The 22,285-nt window shown below is 51.1% G+C and overlaps 1 protein-coding gene across 3 annotated transcripts in view; it reads right to left on the bottom strand.

Annotated features, from left to right (window-relative positions):
- CPNE2 (copine 2) overlaps nt 1-22,285 on the bottom strand; it is a 43,119-nt gene that overhangs the window by 19,840 nt on the left and 994 nt on the right. The window contains exons 1-5 of one of the 3 annotated variants that reach the window (XM_015639645.3): nt 17,954-18,090; nt 12,396-12,592; nt 7,035-7,214; nt 4,049-4,123; nt 1,279-1,350 (exon numbers count right to left, since the gene is read on the bottom strand). In XM_015639645.3, the coding sequence (XP_015495131.1) occupies nt 1,279-1,350; nt 4,049-4,123; nt 7,035-7,214; nt 12,396-12,563 (495 nt within the window). In that variant the 5' untranslated portion in view covers nt 12,564-12,592; nt 17,954-18,090. Of the gene's footprint in view, nt 1-1,278; nt 1,351-4,048; nt 4,124-7,034; nt 7,215-12,395; nt 12,593-13,360; nt 13,460-17,953; nt 18,091-22,285 lie in introns of those variants that run through there. The other 2 variants (XM_015639647.3, XM_015639646.2) reach the window with 2 other exon arrangements.

Raw genomic sequence — 22,285 nt, 5'->3', positions numbered from 1 at the left:
AAAATCCTGTGAGATCCAATCCCTTCCTATAATGTCTGAGCCCTTAGCTGTGCTCCCCAGCCCCATGCTGTGTGGTACAGGATGCTGCAGCTCCCCAGGCTGCAACTTTAGCCTTGGTTTTCTTTTGCTTATTCTATTTTTCACTGTCTTTCCTAAGCTTAAACAAGTTTTACCCAGCTCCCACAGCTGCATTTCAACCATAATCAAAAATGACCCAAAAAGACTGCTTCCATGCAATTTTAATTTTCATGAAGTGACCTGAGCATCCTTTGCTCATGGGCAGGACTTTGAGCACTGCAACTCTGTCCTGCAGTGTGGGAATTGGCAAAGAAACCTCGTCAGGTCTTGGTGACAGCAGGTGGTCACTGAGCACAATCTTTCTGCTGACACCTACAGATGAAATTGAATTGTTTCTTATTTGTTACTTCTTAACTGGGGCATTTGGCTCTTTGCACTAGGCAAGGTAAGTAGAAGGGTGAGAAAATCATTTCCAAGAGGTGGGAAAAAACACTTGGATAAAACAGATACCCACTGAGTTTTAACAGTGGGACTGGGTGAACCCCATCTTCTGCCCCAGCAAATAAATACTCTTCTGCCTGGCTGCTTGCTTTACCCTGGTTTCAAAGAAACTGAGGGCCATCCTGCCAATAAAACAAGCTCTGGAGAGACTAGGAAGAAGGAAAAAATAATATTCCCATCGATTGCTTAGCAACAGGACTGGTTCAAGAGGAATAGCTCTGGTTGCTTGGTAAATAAGGTCAGAAGATGCCATTCAGAGAGGCTCACTGTTTCCTGTGTACCACATCCGAAGCAAAGCTCATGTGTTACCTGTCTCTGTGAGATCCACACTTCCTTGGAGAAGACAGACCCTACACTGATACAGAAACAGATCATTTTCATTTCCAGAGGGGCTGGAGGTGACAAGCCAGCAGCTCTTAGCACACCTGAGATACAGAGTCACGGGTCATCAAAACTTCCAGTTCTGTCAGGAGGCAATTCCAAACAGCTGCCACTGAAGCAGTAAATCTGCTGAGACATGCTGATCCACAGATCCCACACAGAGTCCTTCCATCTCGAGATGTGTGATGAAGAAATACCGTGACAATAGGGAAACTGAGGCACAGCTATACCCGACAGACAGAGAATCATGCCCAGTTTTACCCTGAAGTTTTCTCCAGTGAGACTGCTTTCTGTCACTGCTACACCCAAAGCAGAGAGTTCTTTAGATTCCAAGGGCAGAAGTTTAACATTGCACCCCCCAGACACAGCTCCACTCACCTTTTTGTCCAGTTTTCTGCCAGCCATGCTCAGAGTAATCACCCTGTTATCCGAGAGCTCCTGGGCAGCTATCTGAAAGACAGGGGAAGACTGCATTCATTTTCAGCATAAAAAATTAAGCTTCTGGTAAAAACCACAACCCCTTTCTTGGGTGTTACGCTGGACTCGGTCTCGCTCTGCAGCAGGGCTCATTCAGGACCTCCAAGGAGGAGAAGCCTCCAAGGACTGAGCCAAGAGGAAGGAGAAGCCACATAAAGCCTTGCCAGCAAGACATGCCACCTCATCCTCCATGTCCAGGGCAGGCATGGCTAAAGCAGTCATCCCATCCCTTAGGGAAAATGCTGGTGGAACCCAGCACTTGAGCCATGTCTCCACATGAGCACCTGCTACGACAGCCCCAAGGATGAAGATTCCATGATTGCTCCTGAGGAGCTGCAGCAGGCAGGAGCACAGCCCAGACCACTTCAGTTTAAGAGACTTTATTCACACATGCTCCAGCAGGGCTTCAGCTGCCAACCCCCAGCGGGCCAGTTTTGTCTGGAATATGGTCTAATCAGTCTCTTGGTATTTTAAAGGAATGTTTATAACAAAACCCCACATTTTTTCACTTTTATTACAAGCCATTTTCTGAATCACTTGTCTTTTTTTTCCTGCCCAAGCATCTGCTCCCCACCTCTCCTTCCTCTGATCTCTTGTGGCGGGCTGAGCTGTTCCCCAGCATTCCCAGCTGCATCCTCCTTCTCCCAGGGCAGGAGCCAGCACCAGAACAGCCAGAAGCACAGCGTGGACATTGTCCTTGTGCACAGTGTCCCAAGCATGGCTGTTTGCTGGATCTCACAAGGGGCTGTCCTGCACTGAAGTTATGCAGTGTCATTACACCAAGGCTTTTAGAGAAACTTGCAGAACTCCAGGGGACAATTTTCTACAGAACGAGCAATCAGAGGGTTATTGGCACTTAGGAGAGCTGGGGAATTGGCAGAGATGAGGAAGCAGAGATGCAGCTTTTGCCTCTGCCTGGGCAGCTGGGTGAGGGGATGAGCCACAGCTCCTGGACAACCTCCTGGCCTTCCCATGGTGGACACAGCTCTTTGGTCCACAGGGCACCCATTCACTGCACATGAACCCCACTTTCCCCTGCTCCATACAGAAGTTCCCTATTGCCATGCCATGGAATTACTTTTCTCTCCCACCTAGTCCCTGGTGGGTGTAAGCAGTCATCAAAACCAGCAGGAGGAAGAGGAGCTGTAGGGAAGAGGATGAAATCTGCCCTTTCCTGAGCCCCACAAAAGCATGCCCAGTTGGAATCCAGCACTTTAGGGCTGGCTGTAGGCTATGTAAGAGCCAGGCTGTGCAGACAAGCCAGGAATGTCCTTGTGCCACCCTGACACAGGTTGCTGGTGGCATGTTCTCCTGTCCAGCATAACAACAATAACATCCCTACCACTGTGTCCAGCAGAGGCGTGCAGAGAGGTTTTAAAATTGACTTCTACAAACACAGAGGTTTGCTTTGGGATCTCCTCTTTTCAAACCTAGGGACCCCCACACAGTCCCATCCATTCAGCCAAGGTTCTTCTGCTGCATTCACCTGTGTGGCATCCCAGTTAGGAAGATGGATAGTTGGGCAAAACTGAAGGGAATGAAGACAAAGTCAGGCTTTTTTTGTCCAAACTCCCTGAAGCCTGCTCCTCCAGTGGTGTCCCTAGCCTGTGCTCCAGCACTGTGCCAAACAGCAGGGAAAGGTGCCCATCACACATGACCTTGTTGTCATCACCTAGTCCAGGCCAGGACAAAAAAACTGAGATCAAGAAATTATATCAGTTGTACAAAATGAAGCAGATGTCTCTGTCCCTTGGATGTTTAAGACACATCAGTGACAGAACAGGACATTTCTTTTTCTAAAGCATGTAACCTTTGAACTTAACTGGAAACTTTTCCAGCTCTTCCCACTCAAGCATCAGATGGGATGTCGAGAGCCTTGGGAACGGCCCCACTTCTGAACCTCACTGCGGCTTTTCCTCTCGCATTTAAAGAGTAGCTGCAGCAATTAGGAGAGAAAAATATCTTCCCCTAAAGCAAACAGCAACTGAGATGCACCAGATCCCAGGCTTTTAAACCCTTGCAGTGCTTTTAAACCTGACAGAAAAGTTTAACTCCTTGCTGGCCTTTCCTTCCACAACTGTGCAGCTCAGCTGCACATCTCACAAAACCCATAACACAGCAGAGATCCAAAAATGATGGGAGCTGTGGTAGAACAGAAACACACCTAAATTTAGTCTCTTCTTTTTAAAAAAGAACATTGCTAAAGAGATCTGCAGCAGGAAGGCCACTGCCCGAAGGGGTCTGTATCAGAATCAGTGGCTGTTGCTATGAGAGTTGTTGCCATGGCACATCCTCATCCTACAAACAAAATCACCCATCCCTGAAAAAGAAATGAGCCCTCTTACCTGTCACTGCACCAGAGAGGTCTGAACAGGCGCCTTGTACCAGACAACAAACAACAGCAGCATAGATTTACTTTGTCTTTTTTTATTTCTGAGTCTGAAGCAAGAGTTGAAGACTCTCAGAGCTAAGCACCGGACAGACACTGAGCAAGAGTGTCCCTGTCCCAAATAAACTGCCCTCTAAACAGACCAAAGTGGCCAGGAAAACAAGAGGTAAAGGGAAAAATATTCAAGAGACACACCCCAATCTCCTGGACCCCATGTGAGTGCTCTGCATTGCCCCCATCCACCTCTACACACCCAGGAGTAACACAAAGCAGCAAACATACCGTTATCATCCCCTTCCCAGCCGGCTTGCCATTCCCCAGAAGGAGAGTCCGTGTTATTTTCTTGCTGGACACAATCTGGAGAAGCCAAAGACAATAAAGCCATGATTGTACAAGTGATCAAAAGCAGACTCATAAGCAACTGATCATTGCTCATGTTGCTTAATTCAGATTAAGTATTTGCAAGAGCAGAGGAAAGGCACCAATATCCAGGGATGACTCAGAGTGGGAATACCATCACTGACACCCCAGCCCCCCGGGGTGCATGGTGCATCCACATCAGTGGGTCCTCACACAGACAGAGCTACTGCAATTTGTTCCCAGCAAAATCACCACTCAGTCTCTCAAACTCCATTTCACATATTTCTAACCATGACCCCTGCCAGCACCTCGCCTGCAGGACGTGTTTCCACGGGTGGATCCTGAGCTGGATGCTCTCTCCCAGCAGCATTCTGGAGCCCCTGTGCAGGGTCAGCAGCCCAAAGGCATGTTCTTCACTCCTGGCTTGTAACAGGATAGACAGAATAAACTGGGAGATGCATCAAACCCTTGAGATTTTTCCCAGCTCAGTGAGTTTCAGTCTCCTTCAGATCTGGAGAACCTGTCATTTTTCTTTTGAGGTGCAGATGTCCACATGGAGATCCAGCAACCTGCTGGAACTGCCTGTGCCCTGATCCCACATCCAGTGGGTCCCTCTCAAGACTAGATGAGCTTTAAAGGTCTCTTTCAACCCAAACCATTCTGTGACCTATGACTACTGCAATTTCAAAGCAAAACCCATTTTCAGTAGTGAGGAGCCAGCCAAGTCCCAGGGCTTGTGATGCTCAGGAGTCACCAGTGTAACCAGATCTTTGTGCCACGCTGGGTACAGGCAGGACAAACCTCCTCACAACCCTGATAGCAGAAACCATGGACACCCTCCAGCCTGGAGTCTGATCCCTGCTACATTTCCTTTGGCCACAGAGGTCATTACAGGCCTGGGAATGATTCAGCTGTCTTTTTAAATCCTACTACAGACCTCATTAGCCGCACTAAGCAATCTGGCTAATCTGACAGAGCTCTGATGCAAACTCAGAACTGAAAAGTCAGATTCTCACTGCCCAGTTGTTGCTGCCCACAGCTGCTCTCTCCTTCTGAGGGCTTATGGAAACATCTCACCAGGCAAATTCCAGCCCCTAGGAAACACACAGCAGGGTGGCTGAACCCACAAGCCCCCATAAACTTTGCTTCACCCCCCTCCTCACCCCTGCACAAGTGCCACACCTCCAGTCCACCTCTGCTCCCCAACTGGGCTGTGCTGCCAGCCCATGCTGGCCACAGGGAGAGGAGGCAAACTGAATTTCAGGGGAAAAAGGGAAATTAAAAGATTCCCTCCATTCCCAGCTGGTGTCTTGTTGTGGACTAAATGTCACCAAGAAGCTGACATGGGAACTGCTGCAAAAATTTGGCACAGGTCAAATTCTCTTTTGCAGAGTGAAAATACTGCTGTAAGTTTACAGAGTTCCAAGTTCTCTTCCTCCTGACAGACCATGCCCCCCAGCTGTGCCCAAAGACACAGCAGCCAGTGATGCCACCATGGCAAAGCCATCAGCTGTTCTGAGAGAGCCCCTGGATGTGAGACTTGCCCATGCCCAGCATTACCACAGCCCAGGAGGGGCTGTCCAGGCTCATCTCTGACATAATCACCTTCCCAAGCACCAGAAGGGTTGAGATCATCTGGGAGACACAACATTTTTTCCTGAAAAGATGGTTCAGACCCTTCCACCTTCCTCCCCACTGCATGTGGACAATGTTCTTCTCCAAGATGAGCCTGCAGAGCCCTGGGCTGCTGCAGAGCCACATTTAGGACCAGCAAGGTCTCAGCTGTGTCCTTATGTCCATGAATTCTCTGCCTCCACCAAGACCACGACCTTCACAAGCAGCCCTTGCTGAGCTGCCCCACAGTGGAGCTGGGTGTGTTCCAGCAGCAGCAGAACTAACAGTAAAGGATGGGTTTGGGCTGAACCACTGAACACAGGCCACAGATGCTGCCTGCACCGTCTCTTAACTTCTGCAGGAGCAGAATTAGGTCATCACAGAGCACTTCCAAAATTGCAGTCATTAAACTTCAAACTCTGTAAATGTCAGTGCTCTTCTAACATGTCAAGCTCTTGAGCTGGCAGTGGTAAAGTCCCAGTCCTGCCTGCCACATGCAGTGCCATGCTGTAGTCTGTGTAACACAGCAATTGTGATCATGAGCCTCCCTGAGCACCTTGTGCTGGCTCCCCATGCTGACCCATCTCCTTCCTCCCCATTCCCAGCACTGAGCACAACAGAAGCAGTTTCTCTGCATTTGTGCCAGGTACCACAGCAGCCCTCAGCTTCTGGATGCTGCAAAATGATGGAAAAAAATCTGCCTCAGTCCCTGCTTCTGAGCCAGAGGACAAAGATATTTGGAGAACATAGCTGCCAGCTTCTAACAGGGTCTGGGCTCATGAATGAAAAGACCTTCCAAAAACTTATAAATCGCTTTGTGTCCCGAAAGCTTTTCCACAGGAAGAGCAGAAGACACATTCCAGCACCAACATGCTCAGTCAGGAGGAATGGACATGTTTCCAGCAAAGGACAAAACTTTCAGAAATAGAAAACCCAAACTGAGAAAGAAAGGCAGACTGCATACATCTTAACTTTAAATATCTGGAAGTTTCCCAGGCCCTAACTGGTCATCATATAACCCATGGTGAAGACAGGGGCAGAAGCTTCCAGTTGATGTCTCCTTTCCAGCACCAGCAGAAACCCACACCATGACTAGCTTAGACTTGAGCAAGCAGACAACAGCCCTGACGTGGGACAGTTCAACCTCAACAGCTGAAGTGTGACAAGCAAATGAAATGTGTCTTTCCAGGAAGGAGCCAGAGAGCTTTGCATGAGGTAAGAACAGCTGTACTCTCACACATCCCTGTGTCTGATGTGTTTTGGGGTCCCGTTGCTGCAGGGACCTCAGACTCACCGTGCCCAGGGTGCAGGAGAACTCGCCCAGGAAGTCATGCTCATACAGCTGTGTGCTCGACTTATCCTGGTCAAACAGGGCGAACTTGAGCTTCTGCACTTCTTCAAAGTGGTAGTCAACGATGAACTTCTTGGCAAAAGCTGGGTTGAGGTTGTTCACAGCTGTCTCTGTCCTGTCCAGCTGCAAAGAAAAAGAGGAATTTAGGCAAGTGCATCTTACAGCTTTGTCACTGAAATGGAATTCAGCCAGAGCCACCCAGGAACCCCTGGTGACCATCAGAACGAGCACAGCAGGCCCTCAGCAGAGCTGTCCCTGAACACAGGCTGTGACACCCAGGTGCACAGGCTGGGCTCCATCTAAACACACAATAGCACACCATGCAGAGCTGCCTCCCCGAGGATGGGGCACATGGGGCTGGACACCCCACCACCAACACCAACATCCAACAGCCAGGGTGGAAGGGCCCACCCAGCCCAGGGCTTGAGGATCACTGAAGCCAGAATTGCCTCATTTGCTTCTAAGCCCTGTTCTCCCAGCAGCTGAGGCTCTCACACACCTCTGGTCCTCAACTCACAGCTGTAGTGCCAAACTTGTTTCTTCCAGGCTGTGCAGCCAGCAGCAAGGACAAGCAAAACAAGAAGTGCCATGAGCCAGAACACAACTCTCCAGCATTTCCCTCTAGAGCTCAAAACAAAACATCCATGTGGTTTCTCCTTTATTGGCGTTCCATAGATAAAAAGATTAAAAAACATTGCCGCAGTCCCCTTGTCAAAAATTTCATCGAGAATTAGTAGGAACAAGAGGCTGGAAGTGCTCAGAGACAAAACTTCAGTAGACACCACGAGCTACAGCAAGCAGGATGGAATCAATGATGTCCCTGATGAATTGGAAGGGCAGGCACACAGAGGATGATGGAAACTGGAAGGCACATGGGGAACCTGCCATGGGAGGGGAAACACTGTGGCTCTCTGCAGAATCCCACAGCCAGGAGCAGGGACAGGAGCAGAGGAAACTTGGCAGGCAGCTGGTGGAAGTGTGGGTTTACATCACTGCATGGCACAGGTGGTCAGAAAGCCTTGTGTGAGCCAAAAAAATATAAATCCTGAGGACAGCCACAATGGAGATCCCGGAATGCTGCCCTCCAGTAATGGAACTCTGGTCCCAGACCCCGTAACTCACACTGCAGGAAGGGTGGCAGCACCAGCAGGGATCCTGTCATGACCTTGCACAAAGACACATCCCCATGATTTTGGCCAAAAAAGGTTAGAAAGTGGGAAAACTGGGAAACTGAGGCTGAGAAAAGCTGGTGTATTTACACCTGGAAGTCAATGGGCAAGGAGAACTCTACAGACCCAGATTCCCCCCCAGACATGCTGAAAGGCAGGAGACAAGGGCAAGTTTAGAGTCCAACATGTGAAATACCCTTATGAAGCTGAAAGGGGCAGAAAGGGCATGGGCAGCAGAGCCTGAGAGCTCAACAAGAAACACCCACAGCTGTGGGGGAAATCCTCCAGCAGGCAAAGCAAGCAGGAGCTTTGTCAGAAGAGCAGCAGATGATGTTGATATCACTGTTCAGCCTGGAGAACACAAGGCTCTGCTTCCAGCACGTAAAGGGTTCCAAGGGAGCTGGAGGGGGACTTTGGACAAAGGTCTGGAGTTACAGGACAAGGGGGAATGGCTTCAAACTGACAAAGGGCAGGTTTAGATTAGATGCTCCAAAGAAATTCTTGCTTGTGAGGGTGGTGAGGCACTGGCACAGGTTGTCCAGAGAAGCTGTGGTTGCCTCATCCCTGGAAGACCAGGCTGGATGTGGCTCTGAGCAACCAGGGATAGTGGAAAGTGTTATGACAGCACTGGCATTTTGCCACATCACTCCATGATCCCAGGATATGGTAACATGGATAAAGAGAAGGAAATGCAGGCACTGTCCAGTGTGATTTTATCAACAGCTGCTGCCCTTGGTGTCTGGAAGAACCATCCCTGTGGGACTGCACAAAGCCTCTGGCCATGCTGTGGCCCTGGCCAGCATTCCACCTTGTCTTGCAGCCAGGACACCCAGTTCTGGGCAAGGCTGAGCTGCCTGTGCATCCCAGGTCCTGGGCAAGACCTCTCTGGAAAGCAGCTGGCATCCCTGGACAGCACCAGGCTGTGGGACGGTGGGATGTCTGCCAGAGCTGCCGAGCCAGGAATAAGCAGAGCAGAAAAAAGCCTCAAAAAAAAAAAATTAAAAAAAAATAAAAAAAGCAAGCAAACATACCTTAGTCCCAAAGAAACTCATTCAGCACAGAAGGCAGATTTTGGAGGGGCTCAGTGGAAATGTGGTGAGTTTGCTATATATACACCCAACCATCGCAGGTTTTTTTGAAATTGCTCGCTTAGTCTGTCTTAATTGCCAAGAAACAACTAAAGTAAATGCTGTGTTCCCAGAATAGCCACCTGCTGCACCCTGGGGAATCAAACCCATCAACACCAGTGGGCTGTGAGCTGGCCAGGGCCACACAGCTTCACACAGAGCCTCCCCTCTCTGCCCCCCCGGAGCCAAGGAGCCGAGCCTCTGCTCAGGGTGTGCTGGGCCAGGAGCAGAGGGCAGCACAGATCTGCTTTATTTCAGCAGCACAACGCACACAAACCCCTCTTCAGGCCTAGGAGATGAGACTGCACAGGCAGCAGAGATGGATTTTAGGTCCTTCCACATTCTTGCAATGACTGGGAAGGCAGGGACCAAGGGAAATCAGTCCTTTCACACCCAGAGCCCAGTCTGAAGGAGATAACTTGAGGTCCCATCTCCAGCTCTGCTCTGGAAGAGGTGGCCAAAGGAAGGGTATGAAAATCTCAGCCAGCTTGAGGTAACCTTGGGAGTGATGGGGCTTTCTTCAACACCCAGATTCAAGTTTAATCTCCTGCCTAGGGCCAACAATATCCCAAGCCTCAGCTGACAGCTGCAAAAGGTTTGATCTTTTCTTTGGTGAGCACAAATCCCCTTGCTGGTGACCATCACACATGAGGCCTCCTCAAACATCATCCCTCACCTGCCATCAGCTCCTGCCATCCCCTTCTCCCCTTACAGATCTGCAGCCCCTGGAAAGAACAGGGGTGCCTTTGCCACCAAAAAGCAGAAAAGCACAAGGGTTTTTAAAAGGCAGCCTGGCTAATTAAAGAAATCTGTTTGGATAAGAGCCTCAAAGGGCCACAAAGACAATTAGAGGGATGGAGCACCTCTCCAGTGAGAGAAGGCTGAGAGACTTGGGATTATTCAGAAGGCTCAGGGGAGACCTTAGAGCACCTGAAAGAGCTACAGGAGAGCTGGAGAAGGAACTTCAGACAATGGCAAGGAGTGACAGGGCAAGGGGGAATGGCTTCAAACTGACAGAGGGCAGGGTTAGACTGGATATTAGGAAGAAATTGTTCCCTGTGAGGGTGAGGAGGCCCTGGCACAGGTTGCCCAGAGAAGCTGTGGCTGCCCCATCCCTGGAAATGTACAAGGCCAGGTGGATGTGGCTTCAAGCAGGGGCCATGGCAGGGGGTAGGAACGAGGCCATCTTTAAGGTCCTTTCCAACAGGAACCATTCCATGATTCTACAATTCTGCAAATCAAACACAGAACCAGGAAATCACCTCCTGTAGCAGCAGCCCTTGTGTTCAGTGAATGCAGCTGGAGAATCTTCCAGTGTTCAGTGGGGGGTTGGCTGGGGACCTTCCAGCATCCCCAGCACGTGGAGGTGCTTCATGCTCCAACATGGGGAGATGCTGTCTGAAGTGTCATGGGAAGTTCATGCTGAAGGTACAGGACTGCCTGGATGACTCAGTGGTACAAAGGCAGCTGCAGAGCTGAGTCATGTGTCCCTTGTCCCTGTCGCTGGCACGACAGGTCAGCCCTTTCATGGCTTCTGCGAGATGACATCACCGGGCAGAACATTTAAACACCACCATCCTCACTTCCCAGCCTGGGGCTTATTGTCCCTCCCTCCCTCCCTCCCCCACCCCTCCAAGGCTGATTCACAAAGATTTTTAATTCCTATTAAGCTCAGTGAGACAAAATAATTGTATTTGGGAACAAACGTTACAGCTAGAAAGAACAGGGAGCAGAAATCTTCCTGCTGGCATCAGCTGGTGCCACAGCTCAGCTCAGAACTGGCACCAGGGCTGGTACCAAAGGAGGAGACCCACCACCACAACCAGGTCTGAGGCTTGGGACATGTCCCTAATCCGGTGTGGAGGACAAAGGGGCAGTGGGGTGGGATGGGTTCACACCAATGAGCTTATTCTGTCCCCATCCATCCCCTAGAGCTCGGCTGTGTTGTTAAGGCCACCACTTTCAGACAGGAGAGGTTCCACTTAGGGCAAGGGGCACAGCTGTGTGACCAAAACCCACGCAGAACAAGGGGGCAGCGCTGAACCACGTCCCAAGAGCCCACCAAACATCCCATCCAGCGAGGTTCTCATGGGCAATCCCACCTGTCCTGACCCTGCCTGGCACCCAGCCACGAGCCAAACCCACACAGCACCCCTGACACGTGTGAGTGCTGGGGGATCTCCATCCCAGCGTGTCCCTGAGCTGCCACTGACCAGAGCCAGCTCAGAGGCACAAGCACACCAAAACCCTTTGCCACTCCACCTCACAGCCAGCAAGCTGCTGCTCAAGCAGTCCAGTGCCTACTGTGCCAATTAAAAAGAAGCTAAAACCAGCAGAAATAAAAAATAACAGCCTAAAAGCACCACACATTTGTATTGCAAAGGAAGCTTTGGGATCAAAACCGCTGGACTGAGACATTACTGACAGAAAGAAAAATTCCTGAAAAGCACAATTAGGTCAGAAATGACACCTATCAAGGCTGGAAGGCTCATTAGTCTCACCCAGGCTGTTGAAAAAAGTTAATTGCAGGCTGTGGCAAGGTGAGGCTTTCCCCTGCACTCTCCCTGAGTGCTGGACACCTGAGGTGATTCACTAGCTCCTTGGCCGAGTACCCTAATGACACCACCTAATTTCCCATGAACTGGGAACATTTTTGTTTGGTTTACATGTTTTAAATCCCTTAATGCTCATTTTCTGCTGCACCCAAAGAGGGTGGCAGTATCCATCACATATCCATGCCCTGCCTACCCTGCTCCCTCCCAGACCATCTACAGCTGCAGGTATAAAATGGAATTTGCAGTTAAAGCCAATGCCCAGCACAGAGCAGAAAGCAGTGATGGGGGAAGGACCAGTTGTGACACAGAAGAATTCACACACTGGTGCCACACACAGCCTCAGGAGCACCAAAAAATCTTCCACTTCTGCACGGGGAGGAACGAGCACAGAGAGAGGGACACCTGCACAAGCAAACCAGAGGAGGAATAAATCCACACGACACCAGGACTTACCTCCACCCACTTCCCGTTGACTTCCATGAAGAGGACGCAGAAAGGGTCGGATTTGGAGGTGACATCCCTGTCCAGGAGGTTTTGGCCGCAGATGGACAGCTCGACTTTGCAGACACAGTACTGGGAGCCGACGGGCCCGGCCGGCGTGGGAGTCACGGTGTACGCCATGGACTGCGCTGGCAGCAGCTCCAGGCACTCTGTGGGACAGGACAGGGACAACCTCAGGGCTGGGAGGCAGCAAACATTCTGGCTTTGCTGCCTCCATCTCCCAAATGTCCTGAGTGGAGGCCCAGCAGAGCACCCATCACCTGCTGTGAGTTTGCTCCATAAATAACAGATTTTCAAGGAAAGGTAACATCTTACCCCCTCAAAGGAGAACGAACTCCCCAACCTCCTCTTCCACCATTTATCCCATTTTGTTTGTACTGAGAAGCCACATTTCCACATCATCTTTCAGCACAAACCTGATTGTTTGCTGTTGTCTGTCTGTCCCTGGCCAACAGACCACAGACCTAAGCTATGAGGGGCAAACTTGTGCTCTGCCCTGCAAATCATCATAGGGAAAGGGATGAGACTGTGAGGATGAGTGTGATGCAGGACAGCTCCATCTCCTCTCAGCTCCAGAGGCCAGCAGAGGACAGTGGCTCTGGCACAAGTTACAAAGTGGCACAAGCTGTTTCAGAGAAGTGAAGGCAAATGTGACAAGCATTGCATCATCTGGAGCACAATTTACAGGGCACTTGCTAAAAATTCATTTAAAGTCTTAACAAAAGTCTGCTACCAAAGCAATTTTGCAGAGATAAATGCATTTTATACCATTATTTGTGCAAAACCTCATCCCACAGGACAGTCTTGACTTCTGATATACATTTTACTTGTCACAACCACCAGTGGTCTTCAATGGAGAAGAAAGGGGAGAAAAAAGAGGAAAAAAAGCATTTTCAGTTCAATTTATACTAACAAACCTTTGTGGCTTACTAGTGGAGAGTGAGCTCTTCTCAGCAGCTGCTTCAGTAACTTTTGTTTTCTTTTTCAAGAGCGGCTCCTGTCTCATCCACTTTATCTGAAACCCCTGAACGTTGCTTTCCTCCACCTTGATAAACCATCTGCTTCTGTTTGGCATTGAAACCCCAGTTAATATTATCTATTTGTTTTGCCTGGGTATGAGTATCTACAAGCCCATGTTCTGCCGGGAGCTGCCCTTTTCCCTCACAGCTCAGCTTCCAAGCTGGAATGGGGATGGAGGGCAGGGACAGGGTGATCCCAGCAGGGCTGTGGGAGAGAGAAGGAGCTCTGGACTCACCTCGGGCTGTCCCGAGTGCTCAGCCCTGCTGCAATGAATTCTGAGCAGAAAACAGCTCCAGCTCCCAAGGCTTGGAGCCCTCCTCTCCTGCCTGCCAAGATCTCTGCTTGGCACTAAGTCACCAGAAACAAGCCTGGTTTTAACCCCCACCAGTAAACACGAGCTCTTCACCCCAGACTGCTGCTCAGGGACAGAGCAGTACAACATCCCAGCTCCACAGGAACTCAGAAACTTCTCCAGAAGAAGGAAAACCCCATCACTGGCTGCAGGACCAAAACAGCACCCACATCCCTTTCCCAAGTGTGGCTCCCCCTTGCTAGACCAAGCCAGTCTGGTGCCGTCCCTCCCCATGCACAGCAGCTCAATGCCAGAACGGTGGCACACCTGGGCAACCTCCCATCCACTGCAGCTTCAAGGAGGAACACAGGAGAAGTAAAAGTCCTCATGGTTCATCCACCATGGCTGGGGGACGAGCTCCAAGGTGCCCATCCCTGCCGCTGCTCCACCCAAGCCCATGCTGCCAGCTGCAGCTAAAGTGAAGATTTTACTTAATTATTTTTCTTTAATGCACAGATCATGTAATCAACGTCTTAAAATAACCAAGCCTGTTCTATTTATGCTGCTGTCTGTCTGATACTCCCTCTGAAAAGCAAACAGGGGGCAGCTGTGCTGGCATGGACCTGGTCCTGCCGGAGAAGGGAGATCTGGGCCACATTTTTTTATCTCCCCTTCCCCCAGATCTCAGTGCTGTCTCATAAAAAGCAGAGGAAGCAAGTGACTCAGTGGAAAAACCTTCTTTTCCCAGGGCTGGCAGACACCAAGACATCCTCTTGGTGCACAGTACATCACCCATGCTCCAGCCCCTGAGCTCAGCCTGTTTGGCTCCCCAGGGTGTGCACGGGCAGGACAGGCACTGGGAAGGTGAGATGGCCAGCACCAGCCACCTCTGGAAAGCCACCTCTCCTGCCACTGCACTGGCACAGATCCAGCACCTTCCTCTTGCTACACCAGCATGGATCCAGCACCTTCCACAGGGCCAGGTGCTTCAGCACCAGCCATGGCTCCCCCAGTTCAGTCTTCACATCTGAGGCACCACCAGCGAGCCAGCACCATTCCAACACCCCCCAAAAGCTTCCAGTTCAGGGGGAGTTTGAGCTGGCACCGAAAGAGTCGGCGTGCCATCATCTGTATTCCACTCTCTCCTCCTGTTTTTGTTCTCCTCTCCCCACATTTGCTGCCCTGAACAAAGTCCTGTGACTCGCTCAGCATCTGCAGCCAAATATTCTCCTGATGTACAATCGCAGCTGCCGGCTCCGTGCCGAGCTCGCGGACACGTGGTCTCCCAAGGAAACACGGCCAGGTTACCAATGAGGGGTCTCAGGGACAAGCCTGGAGGTCTGACTGCCCCACGGTCCCATCTGCTATCAAGAGGTGTCACAAGAGCAGGACCAGAATGCAGGGACATGGTCACCAAATCCTTTTTTGAGCTCCAGCTTCCAGGATCTTCTGAACTGAACATCCTTGTGCTTACAACTTCAAGTACTTTTTCCTCCATGGCTTGGTCACTTCCAAGCTGCTCCATGTCCACAACATCCCACAGAGAAGGGTTTTGCTGTTTTTCTGGGGGGCACACAAAAACCCTGGTGCTACCCTGAATATCTAAGAATATCTAGCAGTCCCAGAGCAGAGTCTCATCCCATGGTGTCCCAATCTCTACAGCAAATCACCAAATCATTTTTACAAATTGTAAAATGGTCAGCAGAAAAACCCAGGAGCTTTACTTCCTCTTGTGTCTGAAAGGGAAAGAGGGGAAGGAGAAACCTGCTTTGCAAACTAACTCATGACTGAAGAGGTCCCCCCTCCCTCTGCAGAAGTGCAGCCCCATGAGGAGCAGTTCCTCAGGCCATGCTAAACCTCTGTTTTAAGCATTAACAAGAAAAAACAGAGAAAAAATAAAGCTGTGTTTTAGGTAAAACTTTTTTTTTTGGGGGGGGGTGGAGTGTTAATCTTAATAGTGCCCTAAATTTAATGGTCTCTCATTAAAGAAATAATTTCTTTCATAGGCAATACCAGGAATATTTGAAACAGACACAGAAGTACCAATACCCAATGGTGACACCATGCAAAATCCTGCTGTGTCCATCCCAGGGAACAGGAGATCCTTCTTTGGGATGATCCACAGTTTCTGTGATAGCCCACGAAAGACCCCTTTGACTATTTTCCCACTGCAGCCTATTGCAATTGTGGAAGCAAAATTCCTTTCAGGAAGGCAAAAATGAGAGAGGAGTATCAAACAGGTAAATTGGGGTTGTTATAAATCACATATCTGTGTATACACAAAGGGAGAGCAGTGGTACCCAAGGGAGGATTAAGGGCAGGTGAAAACAGCTTGTCAGAAGATGGAAGCAGGAGAGGAGTGTGAGAATACAGAAACCAGTTGCCCAGAGCAGCAGAAAAGCTGAAACATGGGACACATGGAGCTGGAGACTCCAGGAAAAGCTGGGATGTCCTGCAGTGGACACCAGAGGCAGCTCCCCACACCACCACAACTCCCAGGGGTCACTTTCCTCTCTCCTGCTGACAGAGTCATCTCCAGAACTCTTTCACAAAGCAAAAACATTTGCCTCTCAGTCCCACCTAGGCAGTTCAGTGGATTCACAGCTTGCACCTGGTCCTTTCTGCAGCCTCTTTACCTTCTGCACTCAGGTGCAATTAGTCATGAACCCTGCACCATGCTGCCAGTCCCGCAGCAAATGCCTCTGGCACGGGTGAGCAGGATGGGAGGCAGAAAGGGGATGCTTGGTACAGCTCTGTAGATGTTCCTTGGGTACTGGCTACCATCAGAGGACCTTCATCTCTCTCTCACTGGGCAGGGAAAGGCTGAAAACTGCCTCTGAGCATCCCAGCACAGGCAGCACAGCTGGGACTGAGCTCAAATTCTTCCAAATTCACAGAGATTTGGGGCAGACCCAGCAGAGAGATGCCCAGGCAGGGCTCTTGTTTCCAGCCTGATGCAAGTCCTGCGGTCCTGCCTGCTGGAAGCCAAGGGGACTGTACTGAGATACTCTGGTGCCTGGTACAGAAGGACAAAGTGTTTCAGGACAAGCTAATAAAGTGGTATTTCCAAGGAACCTTTCCTGATGGAAGCTGTCCCTAATGGACAATAGGCAATGCTGCTCGTGCTGACAGCTGGGCTTCTCACACCAGGACTGCCAAATTCCGGCTCAAGGGCTGCTGGCCACTGCTGTGACAGTGGCTGCTTCTCCCTTTCACACTTGGGCCATCCCCACCCACAGTGCCAGCTCCTCTCACACTGCTGCTGTCCCCAGAAAAGCTCTCACCCTCCAGGTCTCTGCAGGTTTGGTGCCAGTGAGGGCAGCGCTCACCTTGCTGGAACCCCAAGCAGCACATGGGCAGCACCCAGCACGGCTTCTCCAGGGGTGATGATCAGCAGAGCCCTGAGAAGTCACTTGAGGTAACCTGAGAGTCACAAATGGCAAGAAAACTCCGAAGCAAACCCTGTGGCACCCCCAAAGTAGCTCATCTCATGTTGAAAATACCATCACCTGAAAGGCAGCTCCAAAGCACTTTCCCGTGCCCGGTACAGAGCTGAGACAGCCACTGCTGATGTCAAGCAGGTACCCATCACCTCCAGCAGCCTTCTGTGCCATCCCCGCTTGTGGCACAGAGCTGCTGGAGCCCGGGAGGCAGTGGCATTAGTGGCATTAGTGAGGAGGCTGGCTCACACTGAAGGATCACATTGGGAGTGATTCCTCCACACAGCCTCCTCCAACACTGTATCCCTGTACCACCTCACAGCCCTGACTGCGATCCCAAGGGTTCTCCTGTGACCACCAAACGTGCCCCCCTGGCTCCTTTGGAGATGTTTCCTCCGTCTGAGCAGGAGCTGGAAGGACCTGGGGCTGCTCTGTCCTGAATAACCATCCTGTAGCTGAGGTGAGCTGCCCGAGGGCACCGGGAAAGGCAAAAGCCCCTGGGGGGTGAAAGAAAGCAAGCAGAGGATGGACCCCGGTCCTCACAGAGGGGCTCACACCCACAGAGACACCAAAACTGGAAATCTCAGCAAGCCAGGGGTGTGAGAGGAAAACCAAACACCTTTTATGTGCTTCTGGCATGGAAGCAGCTTGGGGCAGAGTCCCGGCACTGGGACCAAAGAGCAAATTTGTTCTCCAACCCTCTACAGATAAAGTCTGAAAATGTCCCCCAAAGCCTCTAAGTATCTAAACCCACTTACCGCTGAGCAACCACGAGCCCCAAGAGCAGGAGAGCCAAAGAGAGGGGGGTACCCCCCGAGCTCTCAGGCTGTTTCCGCAATCCTCAGCTGTCGTCGCAGAGCCGAGGGCTCCGGGCGGCCAAACGAAAGCAAAAGCCGCTCCTCCGGAGCCCGCGGTGACGTGGGGACAGGGGCAGCACCACACGGGCCGGGAGGAGCTGCAGGGGCTGGGCGCGTCCTGGGAGCGCGCTCACAAAGTCACAGAGTGCGGAAAAAAACAAACCAAAAAAACCACCCCAAAATCCACAAAGAAAAACCGCCAACAAAACAAAACAACAAGAACAACAAGGAGCACCAAAAAACCCGCAGGAAGAAGTCCTTTATCGGAAGCGGAGAGGAAGCGGAGGGGCTCTGCCTGCGGCCAGCACACCGGGGGTGCCTGTGCGGGAGGCAGAGCCCACCTCGGTGCCCGCCCCGCTCCCTGCCCCGCTCCCTGATCCATCTGTGCCTCCAGGATCGCTGCTCAGCCAGCAGAAAGGGCAAACGAGGAGCAGGGCGAGCTGCGAGCGTGGCAGCCCCCCCTGCTCAGGACACACAGACACGGACAGACCCCATTCCCGGCTCCGCTGGCACGCACGGATTTGGCTCCGATTCGCGGGGAAGGCTTGCACGTTTTCGCTTGACTACGAGTTTCCTCTGGGGCTCAGTTTAGGGAAATGTGTGATTCAGGGCAGAAAACATCACTGCGAATCGTGGCGATCGCATCAAGCCCTGCACACGGCCGCCCTGCAGGGCGGACCAAGGGAAAGGTTGGTCCAGAAATCCACGCTGCCCCTTCCGAGGGTGGGTGGGAGGCTCAGTCCTGCCGGAGCAGCCCCAGGAGCACCGTGGAGCCTCTGTCCCAAAGAGGGAAACGCCAAACCTGCCTCCCTGGGGCTTTTGTCAGGCACCTGCTCCTGCTGGGACAAACAAACAAACCAGGAGGTGCAGGAAGGGAGGACCAGGCACTCTCAGGATTTGGGGCACATTTTAACTTCCACTATTAAAAATTCCCTGCCCCATCCTACAGCAGCCATAAGAAGGCTGGGCACACTGTCACAAGGAGGGGGGGATAGATGTTTCAAAGCTGGATTTGGGGGAGAAAGTGGACACAATTAAAGCCAGCCCTATGGAATGTAAAGGATCGAGGCTGTGGGGAGGGTGGCTGGGCTGCAAAGGACACGCAGCCAGCAGGGCTCCCTTGCAGGTGCAGAGGGAGCCTCCCCCATCCTAACTATACACCATGTATAAAATAGGCTGTTTAACTTATTAACCACTTTTCTATGCTATTGAAAACAAAAATGCTGGCTTTCTGAATCTTAATTGGATTCCTATTCCCAGCCAACACCATCTATCACATGTGAGAGGGAAAGGAAAAAAAAAAGGTCGTCCTTTATGTGATCAGAAATATCTTTAACTGCTTTTGGACCTCACTGCATGTCAGCCTAACCTCGTGTCAGGCAGAACAGCCTCAGCAGCAGGCAGCTGAGCAAGTCCCTCCATCCCATGCACCATTTCATCCCTAAAGCAACCAGTGCTTCAGAGCTGATAAGATAAATAAATATTAATTCATGGGTACTTATGTGCAATGCTCATTTGCACTGGGACACCAACACCAAGTCATGCAGAGCACTGATGTCCCCGTGGCTGGAGCCACTTTTCCCCCTCCCTTCCATCCCACCACTCGGAGCCCCCCATCCCTTCCCCTTCACAGACAGGATTTTCATCACTAAGATCCGACGTTTTCCCACAGAATTTTAATTTTTTTGGCCTGCTTTGCAGCAGAGAGATGCTGCCACTCGATGTGTGAAGCTTCACCCTGAGACAGAATTGTGTGCCAGCGACACAAAAATGCTTGTGGTTTGTGAGAATGACGTCTGACTAATTCTCGACCCCTTCTCAACAGCTTTAGACACCGCTCGAGGGAATATCAGCCTGGGTTTAAATGGTTGCACAGCACTGGACTTGTTTAATAGCAAAACTTGTATTCCCAGCTTGTATCATGTTTAAAATCAGCCTCATGACAGCTGATGTTTCTTCCTAAATCCTCAGCTTCTGGAATCACGTGATGGTGGAAAATCCAGGGCTGGGGGGAAGGCGACTATTTTAGACACAAGATTTTTCCTGCTGGCTACAGGCAGAAAATATGACAGCTCCCAAACACAAGGCCTTAGCAAAAGCAGCAGAAAAATAAAATTGGAGCTCTTCTTGCTTGTTGAAACAAACTCATTTTTTTTTCTGGCATTTTAACAATGTTATGATCTCCAAACTCACCTGAGTTCCTGGGAATTAGTTTTTCCCCTGCTCCCATCATCCATACAAGTAACCTTGCAAAGCCAGCAGCCAGGAAACTGAGCCAAAGCAGCAAAAAGTGATGACTCAGGTCCTTCAACAAATATTTTACAGAGGTTTAAAAGACAAACTGTAATATTTCAGGGATAGAAAGGGTGGGGAAGCGTTCATTTCTCTTTTTTTCACACTGTTTTGTGGGTTTTGCATCCTGCCAGGAGCACTATTTCAAATGCCAGGTGACTCCACTGCACCAGAAAATTCACCTTTCCTTCTATCCCCCCACCCTGCCTCTGAACACCAGCCAAGGCTGTCACATAAAGAGTTCCTTATGAGAGCTGGCAGCCCTGAACCCGGACAGGAGGCTGCAAGTGTTGCTTTTTCATCAATTAACCTGGAATTATGTTCCCAGCACTGGAGAACAAGCCCCGATTTACGGTGGCGCGAGCGGCCCCGGCCAGCTCCCCCCAGGCAGAGGTTTCCACTGAAGTCAGTGGGAAACTCTTTCCACCAAGTGTAACGGGAGCAGGAGAAGTTATTCCTCCCAGACTCTTCACACACCACTCTGAGACTGCTGAAAGGCAAACAAAGCTGATGCAATTCCAGTACACAGCTGAGGAGACTGGTAAATCGTGGGGTAGCTAGTGGCTGCTCCAGCACCACACAGTCCCGGTGTTTTGGGGTGAGGGAGGGGGATCGCTGGAAGAGGAGCAGAATTGAGGACTGCCAAGAGCTGTGCAGCTGATATATCTCCCTAGGGCAAAGAGCATCCTCATCCACAGCTCAGCTCCAGCAGCTGAATCCAAGAAGGATTTTTCCACACTGGAATCCCCCAGTTCCTGGGCTCCAGGCCCCCTCCTACAGCACAGGCTGGCCATGCACTGGAGCTGTCTAGCCCTGCCAAGCAATGGCTTCACAAAGAGCTTGTCAGCAACCAGCATGAGGTCCCTTGCTGTCCCCCAGCACAGGCCCCAGGAGCAGGGATGTCCCCAGGACATGCTGATCCTCAGGATCTCTGTTCCCTTCAGCTGGAGCTCAAAGGGTGGCAGCGAGGGAGAAGCGTTGCAGCAGTCAGACCACCCTGCCCACCCTCAAACCACACCAGGGCCATGTCTACAGCCCCTTCCAGGGACACAAACTGTGTTCCTGACCAAGCAGGTCCCAGGGGCAGCAGGGCACATGCCACCAGTGCCAGCAGAGGCAGGCTGCTGGCAAACTCCATCCCCAGGGAGCTGGGGACAGTGTTGGCTCTTAGAGAGCAGCTCCAGGACTGTGTGTCTACCCAAGGCAGGTGCTAGGGGCTGCCTACACCACAGGAAGATGAAATTCAGGGACACCTGGAAGCCTAGAGATGCCCTCACTCTTTCCCTCCACTTTTATGCCAGTCAGGATGCTCCAGCAGCAACAGCAGGGAAAGGAAAACACACATCACCAGAAAACGTATGTCCCAGGCTATCACACAGCTGTAACTAAAGCAAGTGCAGCATTCCCCCAAGGCAACTACAGGAAAACATCCTCCACTGACTGTGTTCTTCAAAACAACTCCTTTCCACATGGCCCGAGCTTTTGTTCCCAGCCTTCCTCCTCCCATCTCTCCATTCCCTGCCCCCGACCGGCTTCAGTGGAAGGCTATTTCTGGCTGATAATAAATAATTTTCTGACTCCAGAAAAGCACAGTGGTATCATAGGTCCCAGTACCTGGGCTGGCTCGAGGAGGGTGCTGCAGGTGCCAGGGGAGCAGGATCAGAAATCAGCACACCTGGGCTATGCTCACAACTCCAGCTTTTCCAGCGAGGATCAGGTGTATCGCCAGGAGGTTCAAACCTGGTCCTCGAGGTTCATGAGGATCTTCCCAATTCCTTTCCACAAAGCAGCTCACGCTCTGGGGAGCCAGCAGCAGGGACCCAGCCCTTCAGAGATGTTTCTGCCACAGAAGCTCAGCTCTCTACTCACCTCTATTTCCTGTTCCACCCTCCTTGTGCTGACCAGCTCCAAAGGGTGTGTTTGCCCACCAAGTGCTCCAGC

Source organism: Parus major, chromosome 11, assembly GCF_001522545.3.
Source record: "Parus major isolate Abel chromosome 11, Parus_major1.1, whole genome shotgun sequence".
Classification (NCBI taxonomy): domain Eukaryota; kingdom Metazoa; phylum Chordata; class Aves; order Passeriformes; family Paridae; genus Parus; species Parus major.
This window is presented reverse-complemented; position numbering and strand designations above follow the sequence as displayed.